At 43.9% G+C, this 26,473-nt stretch overlaps 1 protein-coding gene across 5 annotated transcripts in view; it reads left to right on the top strand.

Annotated features, from left to right (window-relative positions):
* Positions 1-26,473, top strand: part of ncor2 (nuclear receptor corepressor 2) — a 108,120-nt gene that overhangs the window by 65,503 nt on the left and 16,144 nt on the right. For 3 of the 5 annotated variants that reach the window (XM_049579069.1, XM_049579066.1, XM_049579070.1), the window contains exons 12-34: positions 296-474; positions 1,249-1,303; positions 1,398-1,496; positions 4,240-4,376; positions 6,433-6,593; positions 7,854-7,916; positions 13,084-13,226; positions 13,405-13,543; positions 14,842-15,265; positions 16,400-16,520; positions 17,063-17,336; positions 18,232-18,279; positions 19,699-19,863; positions 20,034-20,164; positions 20,381-20,480; positions 20,631-20,741; positions 21,420-21,523; positions 23,927-24,077; positions 24,218-24,367; positions 24,521-24,613; positions 25,290-25,507; positions 25,719-26,064; positions 26,177-26,380. In XM_049579069.1, coding sequence (XP_049435026.1) covers positions 296-474; positions 1,249-1,303; positions 1,398-1,496; positions 4,240-4,376; positions 6,433-6,593; positions 7,854-7,916; positions 13,084-13,226; positions 13,405-13,543; positions 14,842-15,265; positions 16,400-16,520; positions 17,063-17,336; positions 18,232-18,279; positions 19,699-19,863; positions 20,034-20,164; positions 20,381-20,480; positions 20,631-20,741; positions 21,420-21,523; positions 23,927-24,077; positions 24,218-24,367; positions 24,521-24,613; positions 25,290-25,507; positions 25,719-26,064; positions 26,177-26,380 — 3,616 coding nt within the window. The remainder of the gene's footprint in view (positions 1-295; positions 475-1,248; positions 1,304-1,397; positions 1,497-4,239; positions 4,377-6,432; positions 6,594-7,853; positions 7,917-13,083; positions 13,227-13,404; positions 13,544-14,841; positions 15,266-16,399; positions 16,521-17,062; positions 17,337-18,231; positions 18,280-19,698; positions 19,864-20,033; positions 20,165-20,380; positions 20,481-20,630; positions 20,742-21,419; positions 21,524-23,926; positions 24,078-24,217; positions 24,368-24,520; positions 24,614-25,289; positions 25,508-25,718; positions 26,065-26,176; positions 26,381-26,473) is intronic. The other 2 variants (XM_049579067.1, XM_049579068.1) reach the window with 2 other exon arrangements.

Genomic DNA, 26,473 nt, shown 5'->3' with positions numbered 1-26,473 from the left:
TTGCTTACTACCCTCCTCCTCTAACCTCAGACTTTATCTCTACTTAAAGGTATTTTCTAGATTGTACATTGAAGAGTGACAAGAAGGTGACAGGTTTTAGGGGAGTTTACATTTGAGATGGAATATGCCTTATCCTACTGAGCTAAGGCTCCTAAATGCTTCAACGCAGGACATATTTCATATAGTGCATGTCAATATCAGCAATATGCTGTCAGTTTCCCTTTCGAGGCCAACCCACTCACTCCAGGATGTTGGTTTCTGTGTGTGTCTCGTATGTGGCATTTGTGTACGTCAGAACACTGAGAAGCAAATGCGGCAGCTGGCGGTCATCCCTCCCATGCTGTTTGACGCTGAGCAGCAACGCATCAAGTTCATCAACATGAATGGATTGATGGATGACCCCATGAAGGTGTACAAGGACCGGCAGGTTATGAACATGTGGAGCGAGCAGGAGAAGGACACTTTCAGAGAGAAGTAAGTACAACACTTCAGTAAGTTCATGGTGACAGACAAAATTTCTTTTTGTTTGAGTAGAAAAAAATGTAATTTTATTTAGATTGGGTTTGGTAAGCCAAATATGCACCTAAAATTTGTAACATTTTGGCTTTGGCATTTTGGAGCTAGTATACAAAATATGGCTTCCCACACTCAGCTCTGTACAATTTAGATTTTTAGCATTTCCCATATAATCTTCCTGCTCCATTTTCATTTTGTAGCCAAAGTGCTTAGGAGCTTCATTTTAAGCAACACGATGAAGTATGTCTTCTTTTCCCTGTGAAATATGTGTGACCAATAAAGGGTCAGCAAGTTGTTGGTAAGGAAGTGAATCTTCCCCTTTCGTGAGAAATGAGAGGAGGTGTTTCAAGCTGCCGAATCGGATCAAACCCACACAGAGAAATCAGTGACTTAAAAGTCTGCCCACATGCAAAATGAAGAGCTCCATTTTCTGTTTCTAATAACTTTGATCCAAAATATAGAGTAAGATATTTGATTACCATTGATTGTCTAGTGTAATTTCAGATATGCTAAGATTTTTTGATATAGGATTAATGCAATAGCGTCCATAGATTTTAGTTTTAAGTAAACAAAATCTTAATTTCAATTTTTTGTTTTCTGCGTCAGCTCTGCAGTCACCTCCTCAGTCACTGATCTACTGATCTGCCTCGTTTGGATCTCCTCAGCAACTGCCAGTAATGTTGAGTCATTCTGTTAGCAGGTTGCTAGAGTCTCTTTGTTCTGCTCCCACAGGTTCATCCAGCACCCCAAAAACTTTGGTCTGATAGCGTCTTTTCTGGAGAGAAAGGTATTGAATCATTTTCTCATTTGTGGTGTTTTTCTGAATGATACAGTCTTCTCAGTAAATGATTGTTAAACAAAACATTACGTTCATTTTTCAGACGGTGGCGGAGTGTGTGCTGTTCTACTACCTGACCAAAAAGAATGAAAATTACAAGAACATAGTGCGGAGGAACTACAGACGCAGAGGAAGAAGCCAGGTATTTTCACCTGTCAAGCTTATAGTTTAAAATATATACAACTAGCACAACAAGCTTTGTTAGCCTGAAAATCTGAGGGGCATCACTGCATCTTTTTTAAGAAGTCTCCCTTTGCTATTGCTAGGCAACCAGGATGTCATCTGCAGTCACTTAGCTAACTAATACCATTTGCTAGTTGGCACAAAACTTGTTTACCATTTCAGTCATTACACTCCAGGCCTTTTGCCATTCTCTGTTGTCAAATAAGTTTGGCACTGCTACTAACTTTTCCCTTATTAATCTCATGTACAGTGGATATAACTTAAAAGAGACTTGCCTTTGATTTTATCCGGTTGGACAGCAGAGACATTTTTTTCTATGTGGAGCTGAATGTGTTTTGAATTTTGATGCACAGGGCGCTTTGCAAAGCATATGATGGAGATGAACGTGGGGTATCTGGTGTGCAAAAACAGCATGCAATCGAATTTAAACTCTTTGAAAACTACTGAAAATGGGGTATTGTATTGGGTAAAATGAGTCCTATTTGCAGGAGCCGTAGTGACGTCTTTACCAAACACTGAGGTAATCTAAGCCACAGAACTCCCTTGATGAAGAGTTCAGAAAAACGCAGAAGGTCACACAGTTGTGATGATCAAGTGCCACAATTTTCTCAACCCCATCATGTCGGCACTATTTCCATACCAACAGTTTTTTTTAAACACGGGTCATTTCTGTTGCTAATGAGCTCCCAGTTATTAGCCTCAGATCAGGTGCTAGCTGTTGAACTTCATGGTGGCGGGCGCTAAGGAAATGGCACATTAATTTACCGGCGACCTTTTCCTGTGGGCACGAGGACGGTGTCTCCTCATCTTTCCTGAGGAAACCTCTGCTCATTACGTGGCGGTTTGCTCCACATCTCTTGAGTAGCAGCTAGCACTAATAGCTTGCAGTCACAGGGGGAGGTAGCTACTGAGGAGGAACAGAAAGTGCAGTGCTGTATGTCAGGATGCCTGCAAATGCTAATAGAGATTATATTTGAGTAAAGGAGAGATGGAGGGGATAAATAATAGCTTAATGCAAATGTTAATGTGTTTCCAACCTTACTGAGCCTTTTCCCCCTCACAGTGCTGTACTGGAGGGGCTGCTCTGTTGTCTTCTTTAACTACACTTGCTGCAGGGCTGCCCTTGGATCAGCTCTGGGCAGATTTAGACGCAGTGCTAACAGATCTCTATAGCTAGGGTTGATGGAAATTAGTAGGCCGTTGATGTGTCTGGGGAAATGAAAAACTGTCCGAGCAGGACATGAGGATGGCTGACCATCACATCCAATTGAATTATGGCTTTTATTTGTTTTCTGTCTGAACTAATTTCAAAGGGAGGTAGAGGGTATTAGTGATATTTTGAAAGTGGAGATGAAGGCATCTTATGTGAATCAAAGGTGCATTTTGATCTTGCTCCTCTCCCTGCCATCTTGCTCTGCTCTCCCTCTTTTTCATGGTTTCTCCCCCCTTTCATTCGCTGGCTCTTGCTCCTTTTTATGTTCCCTTGCCAGGAGCCACATGTAATGTGTCTTTTTTTAGTGCAGATACGTAGTGAAGAGATTAACAAAAGTTTATTTTATTTGGATGAGCATTAGCCTAAAGGCAGCAAATGCAAATACATCAAATGGAGTAGAAGTTCCAACCAGTTTAAGTATGTCTGCTTGGTCAATATTAAGCAGTGTTTAAGGTTTCTTTGGTCAGACTACATGTCTGTACTAATCTGAACTCTAACCCTAAAAGCCCAGACAGACAGGAAATTGGTAAGGAAGTGGTTCTGGGTGCTTAAAGAGCATATTTCGGAACTTTCGTATCCTGTTTTGTTTTGTCTATGCAGAAAATGAATAGGATTTCTTTTTAGGTTAGCAACTATTCTCGACTTGAAGTAAGTGGAACAAAGTCTCTGAAATGTCAAAGATAAGAAATGTTTCATGTTTCTGCAAACACCATGCTGTGGTTTGTTGTGTTATCTCATCAAAAAAAAACAAAAAACAGCTAGACATCATGCTGTCTGCAGCTGCGTGCCAAGAGTGCATTTGTCTGAATAATGTCTTAGATGTCAGATGTGTGACAGGAAGTGCCGCTTCGCTGACTGTTTGCAAACAGGCAGTAAATGTTCGTGCTTAAAAGTGCGATACTGTGGCTTGTAATTACACAGAAATATTGGAGGAATCTGCTCAAGTGAAAGTGTCATTTTCAACAGTGAACAAAACTGAAATATTATGTAAATTGTTTCAGGTGATAATTCCATTTTTCACGTTTGTGAATGGACAATGTGTCTCCATTTCCTCCCACTGCACAAAATGGGGCCAGAATATCCCCAATACAGCCGCAGGTGCAGGTGCCATCATTTGGAGCTGGAACCTTGATCCTCACAATCTTAAGTTCCCATCCATACACCGACCAATTGCAAGCAGTGCCATTGATCATGAGTACACTGATTGGCCCACACAGCTGTCAATCATAATGTCACTCCCACCCCTTATAGCTTGTCCCATTCGCTAACATGGAGAAGGAGGGGTTTATGACCTACACAGCAGCCAGCCACCAGGGGGTGATTGAGATGTTTTGGCTTCACTTTTCTGGAGTCGTCATGTCGTCTGTCTTTATTAAATATTCTGCGATGGATGGTATACAGGAGAGGTCAGGGTGTTTGTTGGTGAGTCTGTGTGTCCACTTACCTTGAATCATCTTGCGCCTTGTTGTTTCTGGCTCTCTTGTCACAGCACGGCCAGCAGCAGCAGCAACAGCAGCAACAAGTGCAGCGGGGCAGCCAGGAAGACAAGGAGAAGGAGGAGAAAGAGAAGGAGGGAGAGAGGGATGAAGAAAAAAATGAAGCTGAAGACAAGGAGGATGGAATGAAGTGAGTCACTTTTTAATACTGACTAAACCCTCCATGTCCGAGTCATCTCATTTGCACCAAACACTTTTTGAATTTTCAAGTCTAAACAATGTGCGCTGCAAGGCTGATTTAACTCACTGAATCATTAGAAAAGCATGCTGACAGAGCGAGAGGAAAAGATTCAGCCGAGTGAAAACATTTCCACCACATTGCATGAGCCTGAACCTGCACAGCTGCAGCAATCTTCTCACTTTCCCAAATTCTCCATCACACAATTTTAGAATTGTTCCAGGTCAGGCTTCAGCAAATGGAGTAGGAGTAAGTTTTGGCTAGGGGGAGCGAATCTGGAAATCAAATCATTCTGTAACCCTTGAGCTCTCACTCCCTCACCTCCAGACTTTCCACCTACGGCAAATTCAAGCATCTATTCGTTCTCCCTATTAAAACAGCTGTTTTCCTGTTTATGCTTCTCCCCTTCCCAGTAGGATTCCAAGTGTCATTTTTAAAATTCTGTGCTTATTTTGTTAGTCTAGGATTTTTTTTGGTGGGGGAAATAAGTGGTATGATTAACCTAGCTGTAAATTTGAAATGTCAGTGTGTATGGAGGTGTGTGTGTGTGTGTGTGTGTGTGTGTGTGTGTGTGTGTGTGTGTGTGTGTGTGTGTGTGTGTGTGTGTGTGTGAGAATGTGGGTGGCCGGGTGGGTGCAGCGGTGAAGAAAGGGGTGTTTTCAGGCACAGTGCCAGCAAAGGATTCAAAAACAACAGATGGAATACCACTGCTTTCTTGTGCCTGAGAATTAATCGATGAATTTGACAGTCTATGTCTGTCTTCGTACACTATATAATGATGTCAGCTGACGCTACAGTAGGTTCAAGTAATAGCAATTCATATTTATTACCAGTTGTGTCGGACTAGAAGATGATGATGAAGCATTGCCTGCTGCCTCCTCTCTCAGAGGCGAGGCCGGGGGACTCCGTGACTCCCAGCACACCCTGCTGCCTGCCTGTCCCTGGCACAGCTGGCTCGCCTATATTTAGAGTGCCACCGGCTCCCCTCAGCAAGATTAATGGTGCAGGGGGAAGATGAATGGAGGTGCAGTGGGTTCAAACTCAGTGGCTGTCTCCTGGCATGCCATTGTGCTGACATTCGATAAATTATCTTGGAAAAAAAGAAAGAAAAAGCAGTCTGTATACACGTTCACATTTGGTCTTTCTAGTTTGTGTTTCAGTCTGAAGCAATTTCTAGTCACCTGTCCCCATGTAGGCAAACATATCTGTGCCCAGGTTTGTGGCACTAAAGTCATCGCAGTGCAGTGTGACTGCTTTGGCCTGGTGAGTGGGGGGTGCCAAAACACTCATTTCACCACCTACTGACATACCAAATTCTGTTCTTTAAAGTTCTGTTTAGATATTTATTAGTTACCTATCAAAATCCACATGAACTACTCTTTACATTGGCATAAATGTGATCCACCACAGAACTTATTTAAAAAGAATATATGCCATATTTAATGCTGGTTCCCCCGTTACTCCAGTTATTTCTTCTTTCCCAAACAGTGGTGAAGAACACCAGGAGCAAATGCCAGGAGTCAAGGGTTCATTAAGACAAAAACATGACTGGTGTGTTTAGTGCATATAAATTTAGAGCAAACAAGGCCAAATTACCTCATAATGCCAGCTACACACTACACAAGAATCCAGTCGATTTTCCTGTGACGTGAGCTGTGGAAAGTGTGTTTTTTACATCCCTTAGTCTGGTCAGACGTCAGTCCCGGCCAAACTGATTTCAAATCGTAAATGTTAAGCAGTGATTTTGTACATCGCCTGTATTACAGCACATCTTATATTCTTGCTTGGTTAGGGCCTCATTGCATTCGTCTGATTTTTAAGCAGTTCTCTGGCAATAAAATCACCGCTTTCTTGTCTAAATTATTTTTACCACTGTCCTGCAATGCTGCCCAAATATTTGGGAGCTGTATATAGGGCCTTCACTCCTCTTATCAGTGACCCATTGCACATACACCTTCAAACACCCTGTGCTTCTCTTGCTGACCATGTTGACATTTCTCAAACACAGGGACGACACCTCTGGAGAAGATGCAGAGGACAAAGAACCTGCTGTGGCTTTCAAGGGTCGACGCACAGCCAACAGCCAGGGGCGCCGCAAAGGCCGCATCACCCGCTCGATGACCAGTGAAGTGGAGGAGACCACCACGCCGCCACTCAACAATGAGCTTGGTCAGTCTCAACTGCACCGCAAATTAGTGCCAATTTGCTTCACTGTCCAGTGTTACTTTAACATTCAAATAAATTAAGCACGCACCTTAAGACACATTGCATACTGTAATTGGAGATATGAAATCACTTATGGGTCAAATCTCAATAAATTGTTCTAATATACCTGATAAATTCACAGACATGACAAGAAACTTTATTTCATACTTCATATAAGGAAACTCGTGATTTCTAACTTGGTGTAAAAGATCAAAATGTCAAATAGCTAAAAGCAATAATATAGTGCAGAATTATTTTACACCTGTCGGAAGCCAGTAAACAACAGCTAAGGTATTTACGCAGGATTGACTTTGTCACCTTTGATCTAGTTGTGGCCTCCTGTCCCACACCACAAGAGTGCACTGTTGTTCTTTTGTTTTCCCTTATTCACACTCAGTCTTGCACTCCCTACTTTTTGCCTAAGTGACACTCATAAATGGCAGAATAAGAAATCAAAACAGTGAAAAAAAAGTCCCTGCATGAGATGTGTAGTTTAAATCCCATCTGTTTGAAAGACAAAAGTATTATTTAAGTGCAAAATATTCAGTGTGTCAGCAGTGCCGCCCCCCCCCCCCACACCCCCCACCCCCACCCCCTTAGCTCTTTGTTTCCTCGCAGATGGTAAGTCAGCCGTGCACACACTAACACTCTTGCTGCAGGCTATCAGGGATTTTTGATGTTTCAGCAGTTGTGTGTGTATGCTGCAGTCGCTCCTGCAGCACAGGTTTAGTCACAGGGAATCCCCAGGTGACTCGGGCTGTAGGGGCTCTTATCAGCAGCTCCCCTCCACCACTGTTTGTTCCCCTGCTGGCAGCAGTGCTAGCTGGCCCACTGTGCCCTTCACAGGTCCATATAGAGGACACAAAGGCACAGGCTCCTGCTCTGCTGTCTGCCAGGCAGGGCCAGGGTCGGCCCTGGCTTATGGGCTGTGCAGGGAAAGAAGCCAGTTGTTATGTCTATAATCATTAACTGACTTCTCTCCTTGGATTTCCTGCTTCCTCCATCTAAAACAAACAGTCCCTAGCGACCCACGCTGCAGTGCCTCACTGGCAAGCAGTACAAGCTACCCTGCCCCCCACCCTCTTATTCTTTTTTCTTCTCTAATTTCTCTCTCTCCTTCCTTTCCTCTTGTCAGTCACTCCCTAACTGACTTTGTGACAACTGCCCACTCCACCCCCTCCTCCCGCCTCCTCTAACTTGGTGGTTCTCTATTTTTTTTAACAGCCAATCTGGAGATGAATGAGAGCTCTCGCTGGACTGAAGAAGAGATGGAAACTGCCAAAAAAGGTAATACAGAGTAAACCTTTTCCTCTCCATGCTAAGTATAACTTAATTCCAGTTGCTATGCATTATAATAGAGTTGCCAAAGGAGAGAACACGAGCTGCAGCTCAAGCACTTTTTTTTAAAAGCATAGACAAGTGATGCGGCTGTGACTTCCTGTTAGTGAGACAGCAACCGCCACGTGCTGCGAGGTTGTGTCTATGCGTGTATGTGTCAGTCTGCCTGGACTTGGTCTGTTGCTCTTTGGAGCTGTTTCCCCGTCTCTGTGGGTCAAGGCAGCCTGTCTTTTTATCAGGCAGGCTGTAAAGTCTGCCTCTTATCAGCCAGCCCCTGCAAATGCAGCAGTCATTAACTCAACCTGTTTATTGTCTCTGACTGAAGATTACCCAGAGGCCTATGGCTGATTCACAGAGGTCGCTGACACTCTGCCCATTTTCCTACCACCAGCACTCTGTGTGAGTGCTCAGACAGTGTTTGTTACGTGCAGTCTGTGAGTCTCAGTTACTGATATAATGAGCTCCTCACCTCAACAGTGGCTTCGTATGCTCACTACTTTAGATAGGGATTCCCCACTGATCTGCGACACCAGATTGATGGTCCAATCTAGTTCTTATCTGTTTGGGTATTTAAACAAGAAAGATTTACGTGTTCCCAGAAAAGGTGATGGTGTTATAGGCAGTAATGTTAATATTTATAAATATCTCACATTGCCAAAAGGCAACCTCAGCTGTGTATTTAAATGCATCTTTTGATAGATGATTTTTTTAAATCTTGGTCTTACGTGTCTAAGTACCATCTTTGTATTGTCAAGTCCCGCTTTCTGTACTTGACTCAACACATTTTCATTGCAAGGCGTCTGCTTTGTGGCCATTTGTAGATGATGTGTCATCTTGCTTTGTGTGACTCTCAGTTCTGCTTCTGACTAACTTAACCTGCTCTCTCTTGCAATCAACAGTAGATAAAGTGCCTCTTGCAAGCAGCCATGAGCAGTTTGAGCGTGATATTGAAACCACATTTGGTCATCATTTATCGCATCTGCCTCATGCAGTGTGTCTGTGTGTAGCATCTCCTGCAAATTGGGGGTTTGTGTTTGCGTGGGGGTTTGTGTGTTAAGGGGTTATTTTGCGTAACTGGCGCTGGCCTGGCTTGAACACGGTCCTGTGTAGTAATCCTGGTTAATGTCTTCAGTTCCATTCTCCTGCAGCGGGATTAGTGGGGCTCTCCATCCCAGAGGATTAGCCTGGCAGCTTGGTGGGAGCAGGGCTTCTATGAAGGGCTTATGTAACCACAACCACAGAGCCCCAGCTACAGTCCTGAGGGCCGAAGAGGAGGAGCTGCTCTTGCCGTTTTTCATCAGTTCTAACAACCACCCCCACACCTGCCAAAAGGGATTCCCCTCCAAGAACTGAGACACTCCAAGATCATAACCCCCTCCCCCCATTTCCTCGTAGTATTGAATAAGCTTGTCAAGGTGCTCTCCCTTGCAGGTGCTTGACATGTATATGTTTTAAAGAGGCTTAGGTGTCCTGATGCTAATGTGTTTATCCCTTTGAGCTAAACAGATCTGAATAATGGCATTTATACTGCCTGGCAGGGCATCGGCATTCCAGCATGGCAGCGCCAGCCATCGCTGCCTTCGAGGATGGCATGGCCACACTCGGAGAGAGATCACTCTTGTCTTCACTGCTCATAAAGACTGGTACTTCATACAAGGGACTGCCAGTCTTTGTAAAGCCTCTCTCTTAAACCCACCAGCCATGCCTGCCTGTGTGTGTGTGTGTGTGTGTGTGTGTGTGTGTGTGTGTGTGTGTGTGTGTGTGTGTGTGTGTGTTTGCATGTGCACCCTTCTTGGCTGGCGTTTATGTAAGTGCACTAATCTGGCAGGCTTTGCTTGGGTGCAGGCAGCTGGATAATGGCCCCTGCTCTGCTTGCTGGAAGAGCCCATTTAAAGGAGCAGCAGGTAGAGAATGGCATATTATTTTTTTCTGTCTTTCTCCTCCACTGTTGCTCTATCTCTGTGTCTCGTTCTGTCCGTCTCTCTCGGATGGGAGATGGCAACGGCCCAGATTGGCAAGGGCTGTGGAAGATTTGGCAAGCACCTCTTTCCCCCACTCACTTTGTCTCTCCCCTCACTCTGTGTTGTTATAGACTGGAGAGAGGTCACATTCAAGATGAAAAGCAGGTCAGTCAGGAAAAATGTGAAAGCCTTTATGCTTTCTCATGGTATCAACATCAACTCCCTCCCTCCCCTCCTCTCCCCTCTTTGCTTACTCTCCACTTCTGTATCCTTTCCCTTTCTCCATTGTCTCTTTGGCTCAGTGGCTCTGCTCTCTCTCTATATCTTTCCTCTCTCTGTGGACTGCTCTCTCTCTCTCTCTCTCTCTCTCTCTGCTCTCTGTTTACTCTTGGACTGCCTGAGTGTGTGTTTGCGTCTGTGTGCTAGAGTATTAACAAGAGAGACAGAGAGAGAGAGGGTTCGAGTGAGTGTGTACTCACTCATGCGTTTGCGAGTGTGTGTGTGCGTGCGTGCCGCGGTGCCTGCTGGCAGACTGAGGTAGGGGGAGGGACGGACCGACGGAGAGAGGGAGGGAGGAGAAAAAAAGAGAGATAGAGGAGAGATCAGATGAGGGGAGAGAGAGGCTGAGCACATAGCACCGCCCCACAGTCCCACTTTCCTGTGGAAGTCTTCCCAGACGACCGCCATTGGGGAGAGACGCGGCAGAGAAGAACAGACCAGCACTCACCGAAGCACAGGGAGGACAGAGTGAGAGGAAAAGGAGGGGAGAGGCCAGGAGCATGTGCTGTTTTGGAGCATGTCAACCTGACACCGGCTCAAGTATCAAGCCAGCTGGCAGGAAGAGCGCCAAGTCTGAGCTGTTTTCATCTCCTCTGCTCTGGATCGGAAGGCCCAGCCCTGAAGAGCTTCCCGGCTGGCCTTCTGGAGATCAGACCGTCTGATACTGTTATCCACTGCAGGGCCACGAGACGGCGGCTGGAGTGACAGGCATGTGACAGACAGGAACAACCACTTTCTGGCTGCACCAGGTGTTGATTGGACTCTCTCTGGGAGGAGCTAATGGGAATACAGTGTCCTGATTGGCTGTGAGGCTACCACCTGCTTCAGTATTGCTGCTGCTGATTGGATGTTTGTTCCATGTGTTTTGCTTCAGCAACTAAGGCCCTGAGTTAACCAGAGCCGCTTAGGATTGTGCTTCGTGCGCTTGCATATAATGGAATAAGGTCATAACAAGGAGGTCATAACAAAGTGACCTTTGACTTTCAGTTAATGAATTGCATTGTTACTGCCTCCGGTTCAGTGGGTGCAAAGTGCTTGTCTTACGTGCCAGTATATATGTGTGTGTGTGTGTGTGTGTGTGTGTGTGTGTGATATTATGCCACTGCTTGTGTCTTTGTTTGTCTGAGCACGTGTATGTTTGTGTGTACTCTGGAAGGTGTCTGACTTGTAGGGCAGTCTATCCCCTCCGCCTCTCTCATGAGACGGCTGTAAAACGTTAATAGGTGTCAGTCATGTGTCTCAGTCATCTTGAAGCGAGTCAGGCCTGCCGGTCTTCTTTTCGTTCTTGGAAAAGCTTTCCTAGCAATGCCTTTTAGTGGCAGCAATGAATATTTCAGCTGAAAAACCTCTTCCACTTTAACACTTGACAGGTTGTAGGTGCGTAGCAGCTTTTAGACACCAGCAGCTCAGACTTTAAGATCACCTTTGCTTGTTATGGTAGGTTTTTTTTTTTTACTGCCATTAATAAATTCTCAGCATGACAGTGAATATTGTACATCTTTTCACATCTTCTGGATGATGCACAGCTCTTTTAGCAAATTTTTTTTAATATCAGTGGATATGTGTGACAGAGGTACTGTTTGACTTTTCTGGATACTTTATCATATTTTGGGTAACTTGTTTATGTGTATCTTCATATATTGCCCAAGGTCTGGACACATAAACAAATACAGTCTTGTGAATAATACCCTAGAAGTTGAACTTGTAAACAACTGATAGACCAGCCTTTATTGCAGCTGTCACTTATTGATAGCATTATTCAGTAAAGCGCTGCTATCAGTCTTTCTGATTAATCTGAGAGTTGAAATGACAGGGCTGTAAACAGCTGTCCTTTCCTCTCCTTTGGCTCAGATTTGCGCTTGTTGTCCCACTGCCTCCATTAAGCGATGAGATGCAGAGACCTCTGAACCCATGTCCAAGGTTATACCAGGAGGTGTTGGCTCTGTGCCTGTTAATAACACCCCCCCCCACCCCTCCCCACAACCCTTTGAGAGGCTGTCCTGTTGCCAGGACCTGTCAGGCTGGCACAGGAAACAAGTGGGTGGTGTAAGCTAAGCCTCTTACAACACACACTGTTAATGAGCTGCCTTTAGCTAACAGCAGACTCTGGGGGGGAAACACCGGAGCAAATTCTACACTATCTGTCTTTCTCACTCACTTGCACTTACCCACCAACTGCTCTCTACATCTCCTCTTTTAGCACGCATACACTGAACGGTTGTGTATGTGTGTGTGTCATGACAGGTTGATCTATCACAGCTCTTGCCCAGCGGGTGCCTGTAGACTCTTGTGTAAGACACAATCATGTGGTTGACTGGGTAGAGGACCAGGGTTTCTTGGAAGTGGGTCACATCAAAGTCAGTCAGAATATGACACAGAGTGACCCCAGTTGGGAGAGTTGGTGATGTCATTGGTGTGACTGATGGTTCAGCCACCATACCACCACTCCCCTCTCTCTTACTCTGGACCTCTCTCCCTGTCTCCACTTAGGAAGCATATGGGTTATAGCCATGCTGCTGCTGCTGGGAGAGTGGGACTGTGTCTATGTTGCATTGTGAACTAAACTCCCAAGCTGTGCTACAGTTTTGACAGCTGTATAGAGACAGATGTTTATAGCTATTGACTTACCATAGAGAGACGTCCATACTGTGCACTGGAAGAGGTTGGGGATATTGTTTGTGGTACATAAACCAAAATAACTATGAAATTTGCAATCTTTACAACAAGTACATCTTGCATCATTTTTTTACTGCATAAAGAACATCATTTAATATGAAGCTGAAACGTAATTGTGTGAGACCACATGTCAGCCGTGTCTGGCTGTCTTTGTTCCTGTCCCATCCTAATCCCCTTGCCTGTCCATCTGTTAATTCCAGGCCTTCTCCAGTATGGTAGGAATTGGTCCGCCATCGCCAAGATGGTGGGATCGAAAACCGTGTCACAGTGCAAGAACTTCTACTTCAACTACAAAAAGAGGCAGAAACTGGATGAGATTCTGCAGCAGCATAAAATGAAATCGGTAAGCACTGGGACAAATTTTGTGAGTCACATTTGCTCCATGTGATACTGACAAACTGAAGTCATTCATGCTGTTATGTGCTCACGCAAGCTATAGGGGTGTTTCTGGTTTTCCTCTGGATCTGCACAGTTTTGTTGGCCGGGCTGTTTTTATTTAGTGTGTGTTTGTTTTGACCCAGGAGAAGGAGCGAAAGGCCCGCCGAAGGGGCAAAGCCCTGCAGAATGAAGAGGCCAGTGCCCCGTATACAGCAGAGGAGGAGGAGATGGAGGGTTCAGGAGCCAGTGGCAATGAAGAGGAGGCCCCTGAAGATGGAGAAGGTACACTACCCCTAATTTCAAAAAGAAAATACTGTGTAAATCAAAGGTTTTATTTCACCTCCATATATCAGTTAAAGAGTTTATCATCTCTAACTGTTTATCATCTTCATCTGTTACTGTTTAAAATAGATTGTTTAATTTCATTAAGGGCTGAATGATTTTAAAGGAAATATCTCATTGCGATTATTTTGACTGATATTTCAATTGCGATATAATTTGCAATATAAGAGATAACAAAAAATTTTACATCATTAAAAATATTTAAATGATTATAGTTTCATTTTTGTAGGGATCTAAATTACAGCAGGCCATATTAGAATTACAATAAAATTTTAACAAATTTAAATTGCTCAGTCCTAATTTCGGTATATAGAAGGCTTACAGTAGTTAAGTTTTAACATAGCTATGCATCAGCATTTTATAATCTAAGATGATAAAAAATGTCAAATGTACTAAGTAAAGCAAAATGGATGCATTTAATTTGTATAGTCTCTGGACACCTGGACCTGTACACTTTAATGCAGGCCAACACAATAGATTTACCACAAATTCTACCTTTTATGATAATGACGCCTATAATGGCCAGTCATTGTTAAAACGTGGGTGTGAATTCAACTTTATGTTTTACTGTTGATGTTGTAGTTAGTGCATTATGCTGAGGGTTTCCAATATTCTTAACCCCTCATATTTGTAAATGGGTGGGAAGAACATTCAAAGCACCACTGAATATAATTTAGTCAAGTTCAACACCACTGCAAGACTTAATAATATACATAAAGCTGAATTAACACCTTTTTGACAGTGTCACTCATTACTAAACATTACTCTCTTTGTAGTGGCACAATCTATGGCCGAGCTGTTGTATTGGATTGCATTAGACTGTGCATGTATACTTAATTAAATGGCCACTGAGTGTATCTTTATACAATGTAATGTAACAACGAAACTCTTTGAGTAGCTCTGTTAACTTGAAGAATCATGTTCTGCAGTGACAAACATAAAAGCGTCCTGAAAATCCTGCTGTAGTTTGTTGATAGTCTGTGTAGACTGCACTTCCACAATAGAGCGCTGATGCCCCGGGGGATTTCGTCCATCATCCCAATTGGTTTTGTGTTCCTCCTTATTGTACAGTGAAACATGATTAGGTAGAAGACTGGCACTGTGAAGAATCTGGTTTAGCACAAAGAGATGGGGGAAAAGATGAAAGAAACAAGGACAAGAAGATATAACATGATTTACAGTATGAGTCCAGTCGTGTCCTCTGATCTGCGTTTCCTTTTGTCCTCTGTCCCTGCCAGGTGGAGCCAACAACAGCTCTGACACGGAGAGCCTGCCCTCACCACACTCATCAGAGGACAGCAAGGCTAAGGAGGAAGGCTCGGGCAGGTCAAAGGCCAGCTCCACCGCAGGGGACAAGGAGGCAGCCGGGTCAGACATGGGCCAGGCAGGGGATGAGAAACCTCCAGTCAAGGAAGATGGAGAATCAGCCATAAAACAGGAGATAAAGACTGAGACAGGGGAGCCCAGCAAAGAGCAGTTGACACCACCCAGTGATGCCACAGATAAAAAACCTCCCACAGTAGAGATGGAGGAAGTCAAAAGCTCCACTAAGAGCTCCAAGAAGGACCACGGGCCCAAAACAGGTTCACATGGGGACAGTGACTCTAGTGCCACTTGCAGTGCTGATGAAGTGGAAGAGACAGACAACACAGACAAGAACCGGTAAGAGCCTTTAGCAAGAGATATAGTGTAAATAAGACTTTTTTTCTCAGGTTTTGTAAAATGCAAAAAACATGTATTCTGCATCTTTCTAGGTTAAAATATAATATCTTAATTATACTATATCCTTCCTGTTCTGATTTATCAATGACATCATTGGGCCTGCTTGAGATTATTAGTGTCAGGGCTTCTGGTTTTTGAGCAGTGGTTTAACAGGTGTCCTACTTCTCTGGTCTACCACAGCAGACAGAAAATGAAGCAGCGAGGGTTTTGAAGTGTTATTAGTTGCCTAGCTACACTGTACAGCAGGGAAGCCATATTTGGCAAGCCACTTGTGTGTACACCACTGGTTGCTCTATCAGCCAGAGATTTTATTTGTACTTTGTATGAATGAGAATATATATTTACCGTATATCTGTGTGTGTGTGTGTGTGTGTGTATCTATATATATATATATATATATATATATATATATATATGTGTGTGTGTGTGTGTGTGTGTGTGTATGTGTGTGTGTGTGCCTGTGAATGAGGCCACAAGAAATGGGTGTCAAAGTGCGTGGGAGGAGTGATTAGTCTTGTTTGCACGGTATTTGTTCAATTTTTTCCATGACAGCAGACTGCATGTACTGGCAGAGCCGGGGGAAAAGCTGCCCTCTCTGCCAAAGCAAACAAAGGGAGTGAGTGAGTGTGCGAGTGTGTGTGCGCGTGTGTGCATATGTGCACATACTTTTGTGTTGTCGTGCATCAAAGTGCGTGTCTGTCTGTGATTCAGAGTATATTGTGTGCTTTCGACAGATGTGCGAGACATGGATATGGATTTTTACTTGCAATTCGGTCTCAGGCTCTGTCAACACTCATCCTACATATAACCCCCCACCCACTCCTCACACACACACACACACACACACGCACCTGTTCTATGTATTCCTGCTGTTTGCAATCATTTGAATACTTAAGCACCTCTCTTAGTGAGTGGGGATTTGTGGCTGTGCCTGTGTCTCTTGCAGGAGTGGGTAGGCAGGCATGTGGGATGGAAACACAATCAGAACCTTTGCCCTCAAGTTTGTGTTTTGGATCAAGCAGGCAAACCCAGAAAGAGAAGGGACTAACTTTTTCTGTGTCTGCATGTGTGTAGAATGACTTCTCCACGGCCAAGTCTACTGAACTACGCTCACGATGGCGTGATATCCTCCCCGCTGCAGAAGCCCATGGACCTGAAACAGCTTAAACAGAGGGCTGCTGCTATACCACCTATTGTGAGTCACTGGTTAAACTTTGTGTGTGTGTTTTTTACACACACACACACACACACACACACACACACACACACACACACACACACATCCTACAAGAGTTAGGTGACGAGCATCTCAGTTTTTCCAGCCTAGGAAAGTGTCTTTGATCCAGGTAGTGTTTTGTAACAGAAAACTGATTTGCCCAGACACACACACACACACACACACACACACACACACCCGTTGCATTGGTATCAATGCCATCCCTGTCTCTCTGCTTACATAGATAACAGTAGAGCAGGTGGAATTGTTAAGTCATATTTGTATAAAATAAGCCAGCCAGATGGAGGATGATGGGAGAGATTGCTTTGTGGAGAAGAAATTAGATCCCAGGCATTCGAGAAACTTTAGCTTACCAAGAAATAAGAGATGTTTGTTTGCTATCATGTTTATCAGATACTGTATGTGGCTAACCATATGTCAAATGCCAGGTAGGCATGGGCTTGTGTTATGTGTGTGGTGTGATTGTAACCTTTTTTCTTTTCCTCTCATCCCATGTGTAGATGCCAGAAGCCTCCATGCAGGGCGGTCAGCGAAGTGTAGGTGGCAAGGCAGTGCTGCCCCCCCATGCCCTGGCATTGTACCAGCAGCAGATCACCATGGCTCATGGGGAGTCCTCTCAGGAGGTCAAAATGCAGCAGCAGCAACAGCAGCAGCTTTCGGGCCAGCCAGGCAAACAGCAGGCTTACACGTCACAGGCAGACAGAGACAGGGAGGCTCTTCACAGCAGCAGTCCTCGTATTCGCCCGCGCAGCCCCTCCACCAGCGACAAGGATGGTACGCACACCTTTATCAAGAAAGAAAGAAAGCCACCTTTTGTTGCTTATATACTCAAGTATCTGATCAATCTTCATCACCACTCAGATAGCATGTAGGGCTAGTTTAGAGGTAGGATGTTGCATAAGCTGCTGAAGTTACAAATGTAGGGACCCTTCTCACAATTTCCTGCATTTGTCTTTTTCCCATGCCATTTTCAATCTGTATCATCTCTAGCATTACTCTTCAGCAGGGTGTATGTATGCACAGTATTGCTAAAGTTGTCCATTTTAAAATGAAGGATAAATGAAAAACACGATTAGCACTGTGAATGAGGAATCATGAAATTTTAAGAAGAAAATGGAGAAAATGCTGCATTTTATGTGGCTTTAGTAGCATTTGATCTAGTTTTACTTAGTTGGTCCTTGCTACATGCTCTAACCTTGAGTCTGAGTTCTCTAGTGTTTAGGGCATTCAAGTGTTTCTGGGCCACTCGTGGAGAAGGGAACTGATAAATGATCTGGTATTGCTATTGACCCAGAAGGGAATACAGTCTAGTTCAGTGCACTTACTGTGAGCTCGTGGAATGTGAATCTCTGAGAGCACAGTGTAAGACTTTTAGCAACAGTCCAGACAAAGACAGGTCTTTTATAACCAACTGGGTACAGCAGCTGTGAACTCTAAAGTACAGCAACCACTTTTTCATGCATTTTTTGTGAAGAAAAAGGCTTAAAAATCTCACAGGTGTAGATTTACAATGTAGCTACTGTTCACTAACATTTGGCTGTTGGTGAATATCAAAGTCCCACCATGTGATAATGGAAGTAATGTGTTTATGTATTTAGTGCATGCTTTTGTGTGAGAGAGAAAAATCTGTGAGGATGCGATGATATGTGGTGTGTTTGTGTCCCTTCAGAGCTGGAAGGCAACGAGAGGTGGTTACTGACCCTCCTGCAGGGATTAAGTAGGTTCACCCCTTGCCACACCATTCCCTTTTTAATTACACCTTAATCACACTGCAGGGTGATCACTGCCTCTGCTGGATTTTACTTTGTGTACTTAATGATAAATATTAGCAGGAGCTTTTTGTGTATATTGGCTGGCTGGGAAGTGGTGTGCCCATAGACGACGATGGCATTGGTGTTGTTGTTGACAACAGTTAGCAGGCTTAAGGACAGTCTTTTGGATTAGTGGAGATCTAGCTAAGTTTTGTGCTTTGGTTCTCACTGGGAATGTCATGGGAAGGGATATTTCGATACCAAGTCAAGGCCAAAATTCTGAAAATGTGACAGTACTTGTGTTTCTCCAGTACTGTATATACCAGGGATGTAATTCATCCCGACCTGATGGGCAGCATATAAGCCTACAAGTGTTCTAGTCTGCCATTAAATGCCAAAGGAAGAAGAAGATCACCTACCAGCATGGAAGAACAAGTTAAACACGTGGATGATGGCGAGAAGTGCAGTTGCAGTGACTGCTCTGCCTTGATCTGGTGAAAAGAAAAGTGTAAATTGCCCGAGACCAGGGTATTTTTGTTAATTCTCTGCAGTGGGATCAACATGTATTTACATTGTGCTACAAACGGCAGCAGTGTTATGAGGCACTGAGCTTCTATTCTGCGCTGAGCGCTGCACATTTGGCTTTTTTTTTCTGGTTGCTGAGAGCTGAAAAATGTTTAACGGTGTGCTCATCACTGTTACTTTTTACCCAGCCATCCAGTCACAGTGAAGGAGGGGCAGGACAAATACCACAAAGACCACCTGTCACATCTCATATGTACTAGTGCTGAAGTGCAACAACAATGGAGGAGAAATACGTTATTATACTGCAGGCTACATATATTTATGTGTTCCATCACCCACAAAATTTCATTAACCCACATGGAAGAGTACTGCGTGTTCAAGGCCGATCATCATAATAAAATTGAATTTAAACTAGAAGCCACCTAGCAATGGTCACTCAAGCCACAATACAGTGATCTGCGACATTAAGCAAATGTCAGACAGGGGCTCAAGGGGGGTGGCCATCAGCCCCTTCCCTACTTCCTTCCCCCTACTTCTGGCTCGTTTTGCTTGAACCATACCTGTCTTCAAACACGACCCTAATTTTGATCTCAACTACGCACCTGTGAAGTTTCGTGACTGCATCTTGCACAGTTGCTAACTTATCGCATTGACATTGTCGTGGCTGGTAATGAAATTTAAATGTTCCTTATAAAGGAGTGTATGTCCAAGTACATGGGATTTATTGATTTGTTTAATTTCTTACCGTGATATTGAACTAGGTATCAAGAATCGTGGAATATCACTGCTACTGATATCAACTACCTCATTTCTGGTATTGTGAGATGCCTTCTTCTGACTCTGTGTTGTTGTTTTTGCAGAAAAGTCGCGGGCTTTCTCTCCGCACAGTGAAGCCAAGAAGCAGGCACTGGGCCCTGACGATCTGAGGACCTCCAACTTGGGTCGACCAGCTCTCTCTCCGTACCCCATGTCTCCACGAGACATGGCCAAGATCAGTCACGACCAGCATGTGCTCCACTTCAACTGTGAGTCCTCTCCTCTGCCCTGCTCTGTTTTTATATTCTTAACAAGCCTCAGACATATGTTGTAATATATATTGTATATTTTATCAGGGGAACTTTGAACATAACCTGCACTCCCTTTGCCAGTACTCAAATAGTCAAATCTCAATCTCATAATCTCTCCTGCCTTCCAGCGTTCCAGCAAACAGGCCATCCGTCACTCTCTAGTCTGCCACAGGACAGTGGAAGGCTAGCAGCAGTGAGGCCGATGCCAGAGCCTCCGCCACTCATTTCCTCCAGCAAGCCAGGAGGCTCCATCACACAGGTATAATATACTAGTCATGGTTGGCCCATGGAAACCATGGAATTGAAAACCTTTTTTTTTTTCTTTTTCAAATAAACTTGGTATCACACTTATACATTTTCTACATAAAATATGAAGACATTGATGAAAGAAAAAATTAGAATCTGACAAACTGATTTCTATGCTAGAGCAATGACAGTGTTTATCACCATTATGACCAAAAACTTGTTTCTTCAGGGCACCCCAGTGCAGTTGCACAGCCCAGCTCATGGGTTGGACCACGGGAAGATGACCCCCACACAGATGGGGTTGTCTTGGATGGATCAGAGGAAAGTGGGTGAGTAAAATTGTGTGAAGAGACTGTGCACTAAGTTGCCATCCACTTCTATCATGCCCATCGCAGCTGATGCATCACCATAGACTTGTCTTTCTCATTACGGTCTCTCTGTTTGTCCCTTTCTCTTCCACACTCTTATACTCTATACAGCAGGCCCATTCCCTGTGGTAAAGCAGGAACAGTTGTCCCCTCGCAGCTCGTCCTCTCAAGCTGACAACCCGTCAACCCAGGGGTCGCCTCATGATAATGTTTCTGGACGTGGTGAGTGGCTCATCTTGTCCTCTCTCTTATTTTATTTCCATACGTAGTGAACTGATATTAGTGCTTTGCTTCTGAGTTTTTCCTTGTCCTGTGTAGTAGGTAAAGAATATTCACTAATTTTTCCAACAAGTTTTGTTGCACCACAGATTTATCTGAAACTAATTACATTTGTGCCATCGATCAAGATGCTATACACCCTTGAATAACAAAGTCAGATCATGAGTTTTCCCACATGTTTTGCTCAGTACTGTCATGCTGAAAAGATTAACCTCTTGAGCATGACAGTGACCTGAGGCACACAGCTAGGACCACACTGGAGTGACTTTGGGACAAGTCTCTAAATGTACTCCAGTGGCCCGGGCTAAACTTAAATCTCAAATCCAAAATCTGTGGGGAGTTGGGTTCACTGAAGCGCATCTAATCTGACAGAGCTTGAGAGGATGTGAAGAATGGGAGAAACTGCCCAGATCCATGTGTGCAAAGCTAGTAGATGCAAACTCAAGAAGATTCAAAGCTGTAATTACTGCCAGTGGGGCCTCAACAGTTTTTCTTTTTTGAAATAAAATTCTAAAACTTAGTAAAGTCATGCTCTCACCCTTATATCAGTAGATACATTGCTTTAACTACTCTTCATACTGCTTTTTTGTCTCTGACCATCTTCACATCCTGTCTTCACAGGTTCTATTCCAGCTGTTCAGGGGGGTAGTATCACGAAGGGCATCCCAGGGACCAGAATGCATCCAGATTCGTCAGTCTCTTACAGAGGGGGCTCCATTACTCAGGTGATTCTACTTCAAACAACTGTATTTATTCAAGTTTCTCACCAAAATCTAAATTTTACAAGATTACACTGAACCTATCATGAGAATGCTTTAATTTACCTTGCCCTAATACTATTTTTTTTCCTGAATAGAGTTTTAATGCATCATAATGTAACTCAGCACAACCCTCATGAGCTGTTAGTTGTTGCCACAGGCTGCCTAGAGCTAACGTTAACTAGCACTCCTCCTGCCGATGTCAAACGGGTTTGTTGTTCACAAAGTATTATCAGGGAAACAATAGGGTGCGTCCTCTGATGAGACGATAGTGAGTCCCCTGTGTCCTTGCGTCCCGAAGGCGTCCTGGGGAGTATCTCTGTTTGTCCCACACGTTTTCTTTTTTCCCTGGGAAGTCACACGACAATGAGATTAAAGAGCCCATTTGCCCATTAAATTATTTGGAGAAGATGAAGTTACGTTAATGAATTGTCACATTTACTCGATAGAGGATCTTTTAAAGGTTTACAGAAGAAAGCAAAACATTTGAATTGATGAATTTCAACTAAAAAACTGTTGAAATGTTACAAATACTCTTTGAACCATGTGTAGGTTAACTATCCAAATGAAGTGTTTCCAAATATTATTTGACTTCTAGTTTGAAGATGGAAAGCTGGTGTAATCTAAAGATAATCCTCTACCACTGTTTTTACTCTCACTGTAATAGAATCTTCCATATGTGCAGTTTGTTATCGCAGTTTTGGGTGTGGCAACCCTAATGAGAGTGCGTTACGAATGTTCTGCTGACAGTGTTCAAATTTGAGTAGTGCCTTACGACAGACAACTGGCAAACAGTTCCCTTCCTCTTTATTTGAAGAACCTCTGAACAACCTCTGAAAGTGATTTAAATAAGCCGGTTTCAAAATGAACCACTGTCAATAAGCCATCCTGCAGGTTTAGAGGAGACTTGTTATTATATACAGTATAATATGATATTTTGTCGTGTTTCCCCTCAGATCACTGTGCAGCGGCACACTCGGGTTAATTTGATTTGCTTTAGATGCTGATGGATGTGAATGGTGAACTGAAACTGACTCAATGTTAAACTGTGTTAAGGGTCATGATAGTAGCAGCTTATATGCCTGGTACACAGACAACCAACATATGTATTTTTTCCTTCCTTCCATCTTTTCTGAAGGTTAACACTAGGTTTGCCCAAATTGATGTTGTTATTTGTGTGTACTGTTGAAAGCCAAAGCTGTCAAACTAGTACTCTTTGTGTTATTGAGTTTTGATTTGTGTACTTATGATGAAAGAGTGAGCAGCAGATCTGTTTAGACGTCATGAGGCAGGCCAAGTGCTGTGGCTGCTGGATTTCCCTGCTGCTGTGACATAACCACAGCTCTGTCACCCTAGCAACAGGTACACACTGTACCACGTCTGTTCCCTCTTTATTTATCTATTTATCCTAGACTCTGGCTAAATCTAGTCATTGATATGCTCACGGTAATATCACATCCAACTGGCATACAAGAGGAAACGAGTGTTGAGGGGGCTGTTATCCACCATGATGGATTAGTAAGGAGAAGGTGAAAGCGATAAAGAATAATCAGCACCGTTGCAGAGGGACAGCTCATTTGTTTGTTTAGCTTGCTGCTAGATTAGCACCCAGATATGGCAATGTTACACCTTCTTAGGGAGTAAATGAGGACTGCTTTAGTCAGTGCCATCTGATCCTGCATTCATAACCCCTCATTACACAGAACTCTACAACTCTGGCCTCCAACCGTCAGCAGTGTCTTCTTAGAAAAGCTGCAACCAATAGACAAGAAATGTGATCTGAGGCACTACTGTGTCTCCTACTCAAACGCCCACCCCCGCTTTCAAGCAGTGTAGAATGACTCATACTCAGGGTACGAGTGATGTGACTCAAGGTTTTAACAAAGCCTGTTGTCATCTGTTGTTGCACCTCCGCTTCTTCAGAGTGTACTACTTTGTATTTCACAGCTGTGTTTGTTTATTTCTTATTTATTTATTTATTTATTTATTTATTTATTTATGTGGATCACTTTTATCTGACGCCATTGTAGCAAACACTTTTTCTGGGGCATGAACAATTCAAGAAACAGAATACACGTTTTGTAGGTAACACAGTATGCCTTACAGTCGGCTCCAGTTACATCCAATTGAACAATCCTGAAAAGAGAAGCAGTCACTTACACTATCTGTACCATAACAGTTTTACTCAGGATTGTTTTTGACCTGCACCGTGACTCATGAAAAGTAGGGCAGCACGATAAGAGGAAAATATGCGATAACGTTGAATGTAGGTGCTTACCACAATTTGTCAGATAAACTTTTTTCTTAAGAACATCCACTTGTGCACAATGAGAAGGTAAAGTGCTGGTGCTTCTCCTCTCTTTGCCACAGGGGACACCGGCTGATGTGCTGTATAAGGGAACTATAACCCGTCTGATCACAGAGGACAGTGCCAGCCGAGCTGAGAGGGAACGGGATGAGGCACTGTCTAAAGCCCATGTGCTCTATGAGGGAATCAGTGGGCACATTCTCACATATGACCGTGAGTACCTCAGCTTGGCTGCAGTATTTGTTATATCATTACCTTTATTCCAAAAAGGAAGGAAATACAAAGGAACCCATTCAGAATGTTCATGTTATGAAGTTTGAAACAGGATACAATAACATCTCTGTCATTGGCAGGCCCAGCTTCTCAGAACCCTAAAGATGAAGGTCGAGGCCCCGGGCAGGCTGGGGAAATTCTCGGCCTAAAGCGTCCATATGACATTATGGAGGGAGGCATCTCTAGAGGACTGCCTATGAGGGATTCACTGTCTGCTGCCAACTGTGAAGGTAACAGACGACCCCTTAAATCTTCTGTCACTACCACAAAGGGCTGCTGAAAAAATATCCAGTTTTACCCTGGTTAAATCACATTGAGCTCTCATTGTTAATGATATCATTTACCATATTCTTTCATCTCACTACTCCTCCCCTCCACCTCAGGTCTGATTGGTCGAGCCATGCCTCATGATAGGGACAGTCCGCACCACACACCTTACAAGGATGCTCATCACATCCGTGGCTCTATCTCTCAAGGTAGGATGATGCCTCAATATATAACATGACCATATGATTTAATGTTCTTTTTTAAAAAATGTATAATTTGGACTCCTTCCGTGGGGAGACTTTTTTGATGGTTATAAGCGTAGCAGATTAAAGAGACACAAAAAGACTGAGAAAAGTCTTAAAGCAGATTAAATCTTTGAACTGAATGTTCATGTAACTGCTTGCGAGATAATGCTGTTTAATATAGTCTGTCGTCTCTGTTTGCATTCTGTGTGTTTTTCCTGAAGGTACTCACTCATTGTGCTCTCACACACTGTACTCTCGGTGCTCACTCAGCAGAGCTGCAGAGAAAGATAGCTTTTTCCTCTTTCTTTTTTCTTTTCAAGAAACAGATTGTGCCAGCTTACCAGAACTCACCCGCTGGCAGAAGTACTTTCATGTTGATATTCATATTTATCTATCTGATAGCAGTAAAGTCAGACAACCATCTTGTCTCATCTTGCCCAGAGATAGTAGTGGATGAAGCTGCTCTAAGAACCTGCCGGTTCAGCTGAGCTGATATAACCCTATCAGAACCTTTCTTCATCTCTCTCCTGTCTGTTTCTCCATTTCTCCTTCTGGCTAAATCATGAAGCGTTTTTTGATATATGCTGCCCACTCTTGTTTGAAGAAAAAGAAGACTGACACAATTTTAATATGATTTCAGGTATACCTCGTCATTTGGACCCTCAGGATGGCTACCTTAGGAGAGAGCCTAAGCAGATGAAGAGAGAGGGTTCTCCACCCCGTGGGCCCGGTTCACTTTCTGACCCAATGAAGGGCAGAGAGGCCATGGTGCCAACGGTGAAGGAGGCTGGGCGCTCCATCCACCTCATTCCCAGGGAGGAGCTCAGACAGCCTGGCAAGGAGGGCATCATAGCACAGGTACACTAGCAACACATGCAGAGGCTTTCTGAGCCATTGGCCACATTCACACTAATATGTTTTCATTTTAAAACTCTTGTAAAACAAGATCATTTTAGTACCTTTTCAGAAATAATCTTTGTCTGTACTAACACGTGAAAATTTCACATCACGTGAACACATTTGATACATTTAATACTTTTAATTGATTAATTTTTGTTGTGCTCTTCAGGGAACACCCATGAAGCAAGAGGCAGCTGGTTCAGGGAAACGTCATGATGTCCGCTCCATCATAGCCAGTTCACCACGTTCCTACCACAATCCACCCTCCCACATGGAAATGCGTGCTGAGAGGGGCCGCTACGAAGAGACACCAAAAGGGCGGCCCAGTGCAGTGGTCAGCACTGCTAGCCCCATGGCCCGCTCTTCCCCCCTTACACTGGGGTCAGAGCAGGGAGGCAAGGCCCATCATAGTCCAGTGGGCTACGAGGACAAAGGCGCCTTAAGGAACCCTTACCCTGGGCCTTCGCATCGTGGCTCCCCTCTGTCCAGGGAGGCAAGCCAAAGGCAGCATGATGGTGGGTATATCTCGTATAGTCAACAGAGGAAATATTGTAAAACAAGATAGTTCACCCCTCACAACACAAAGAGTGTTTGTGAAATTCTTTTGCTTCCTTGTTTTTACTCCAGGTTCCAGTAAGAATCCGCCTCAGGAGCGTAAAGCCACACCAACCCCCAGGGAAATGAGTGCCACCAAATCACCACTCCCAGGTGTTCCAGATCAACAGACCTATGAGCGTCTGCTGCAGGGTCTTGGGGCTGCAGACGTGTACCGTCAGATCCCCTTAGCCTTTGATCCTGCGGCGTTGCCCCGTGGCATCCCCATTGAACCAGGTACAGCCACTGTAAAGTTAGATCGAAGAGAAATTACCAGAACATGCTCCCTCTCAGGTGTTTTCAGCTGTAATGACCTGATCAGACCTCTGT

Source organism: Epinephelus fuscoguttatus, linkage group LG6 (assembly GCF_011397635.1).
Source record: "Epinephelus fuscoguttatus linkage group LG6, E.fuscoguttatus.final_Chr_v1".
NCBI lineage: Eukaryota > Metazoa > Chordata > Actinopteri > Perciformes > Serranidae > Epinephelus > Epinephelus fuscoguttatus.
The sequence above is the reverse complement of the archived record's forward strand: the minus strand, read 5'-3'. Positions and strand labels throughout refer to the sequence as shown.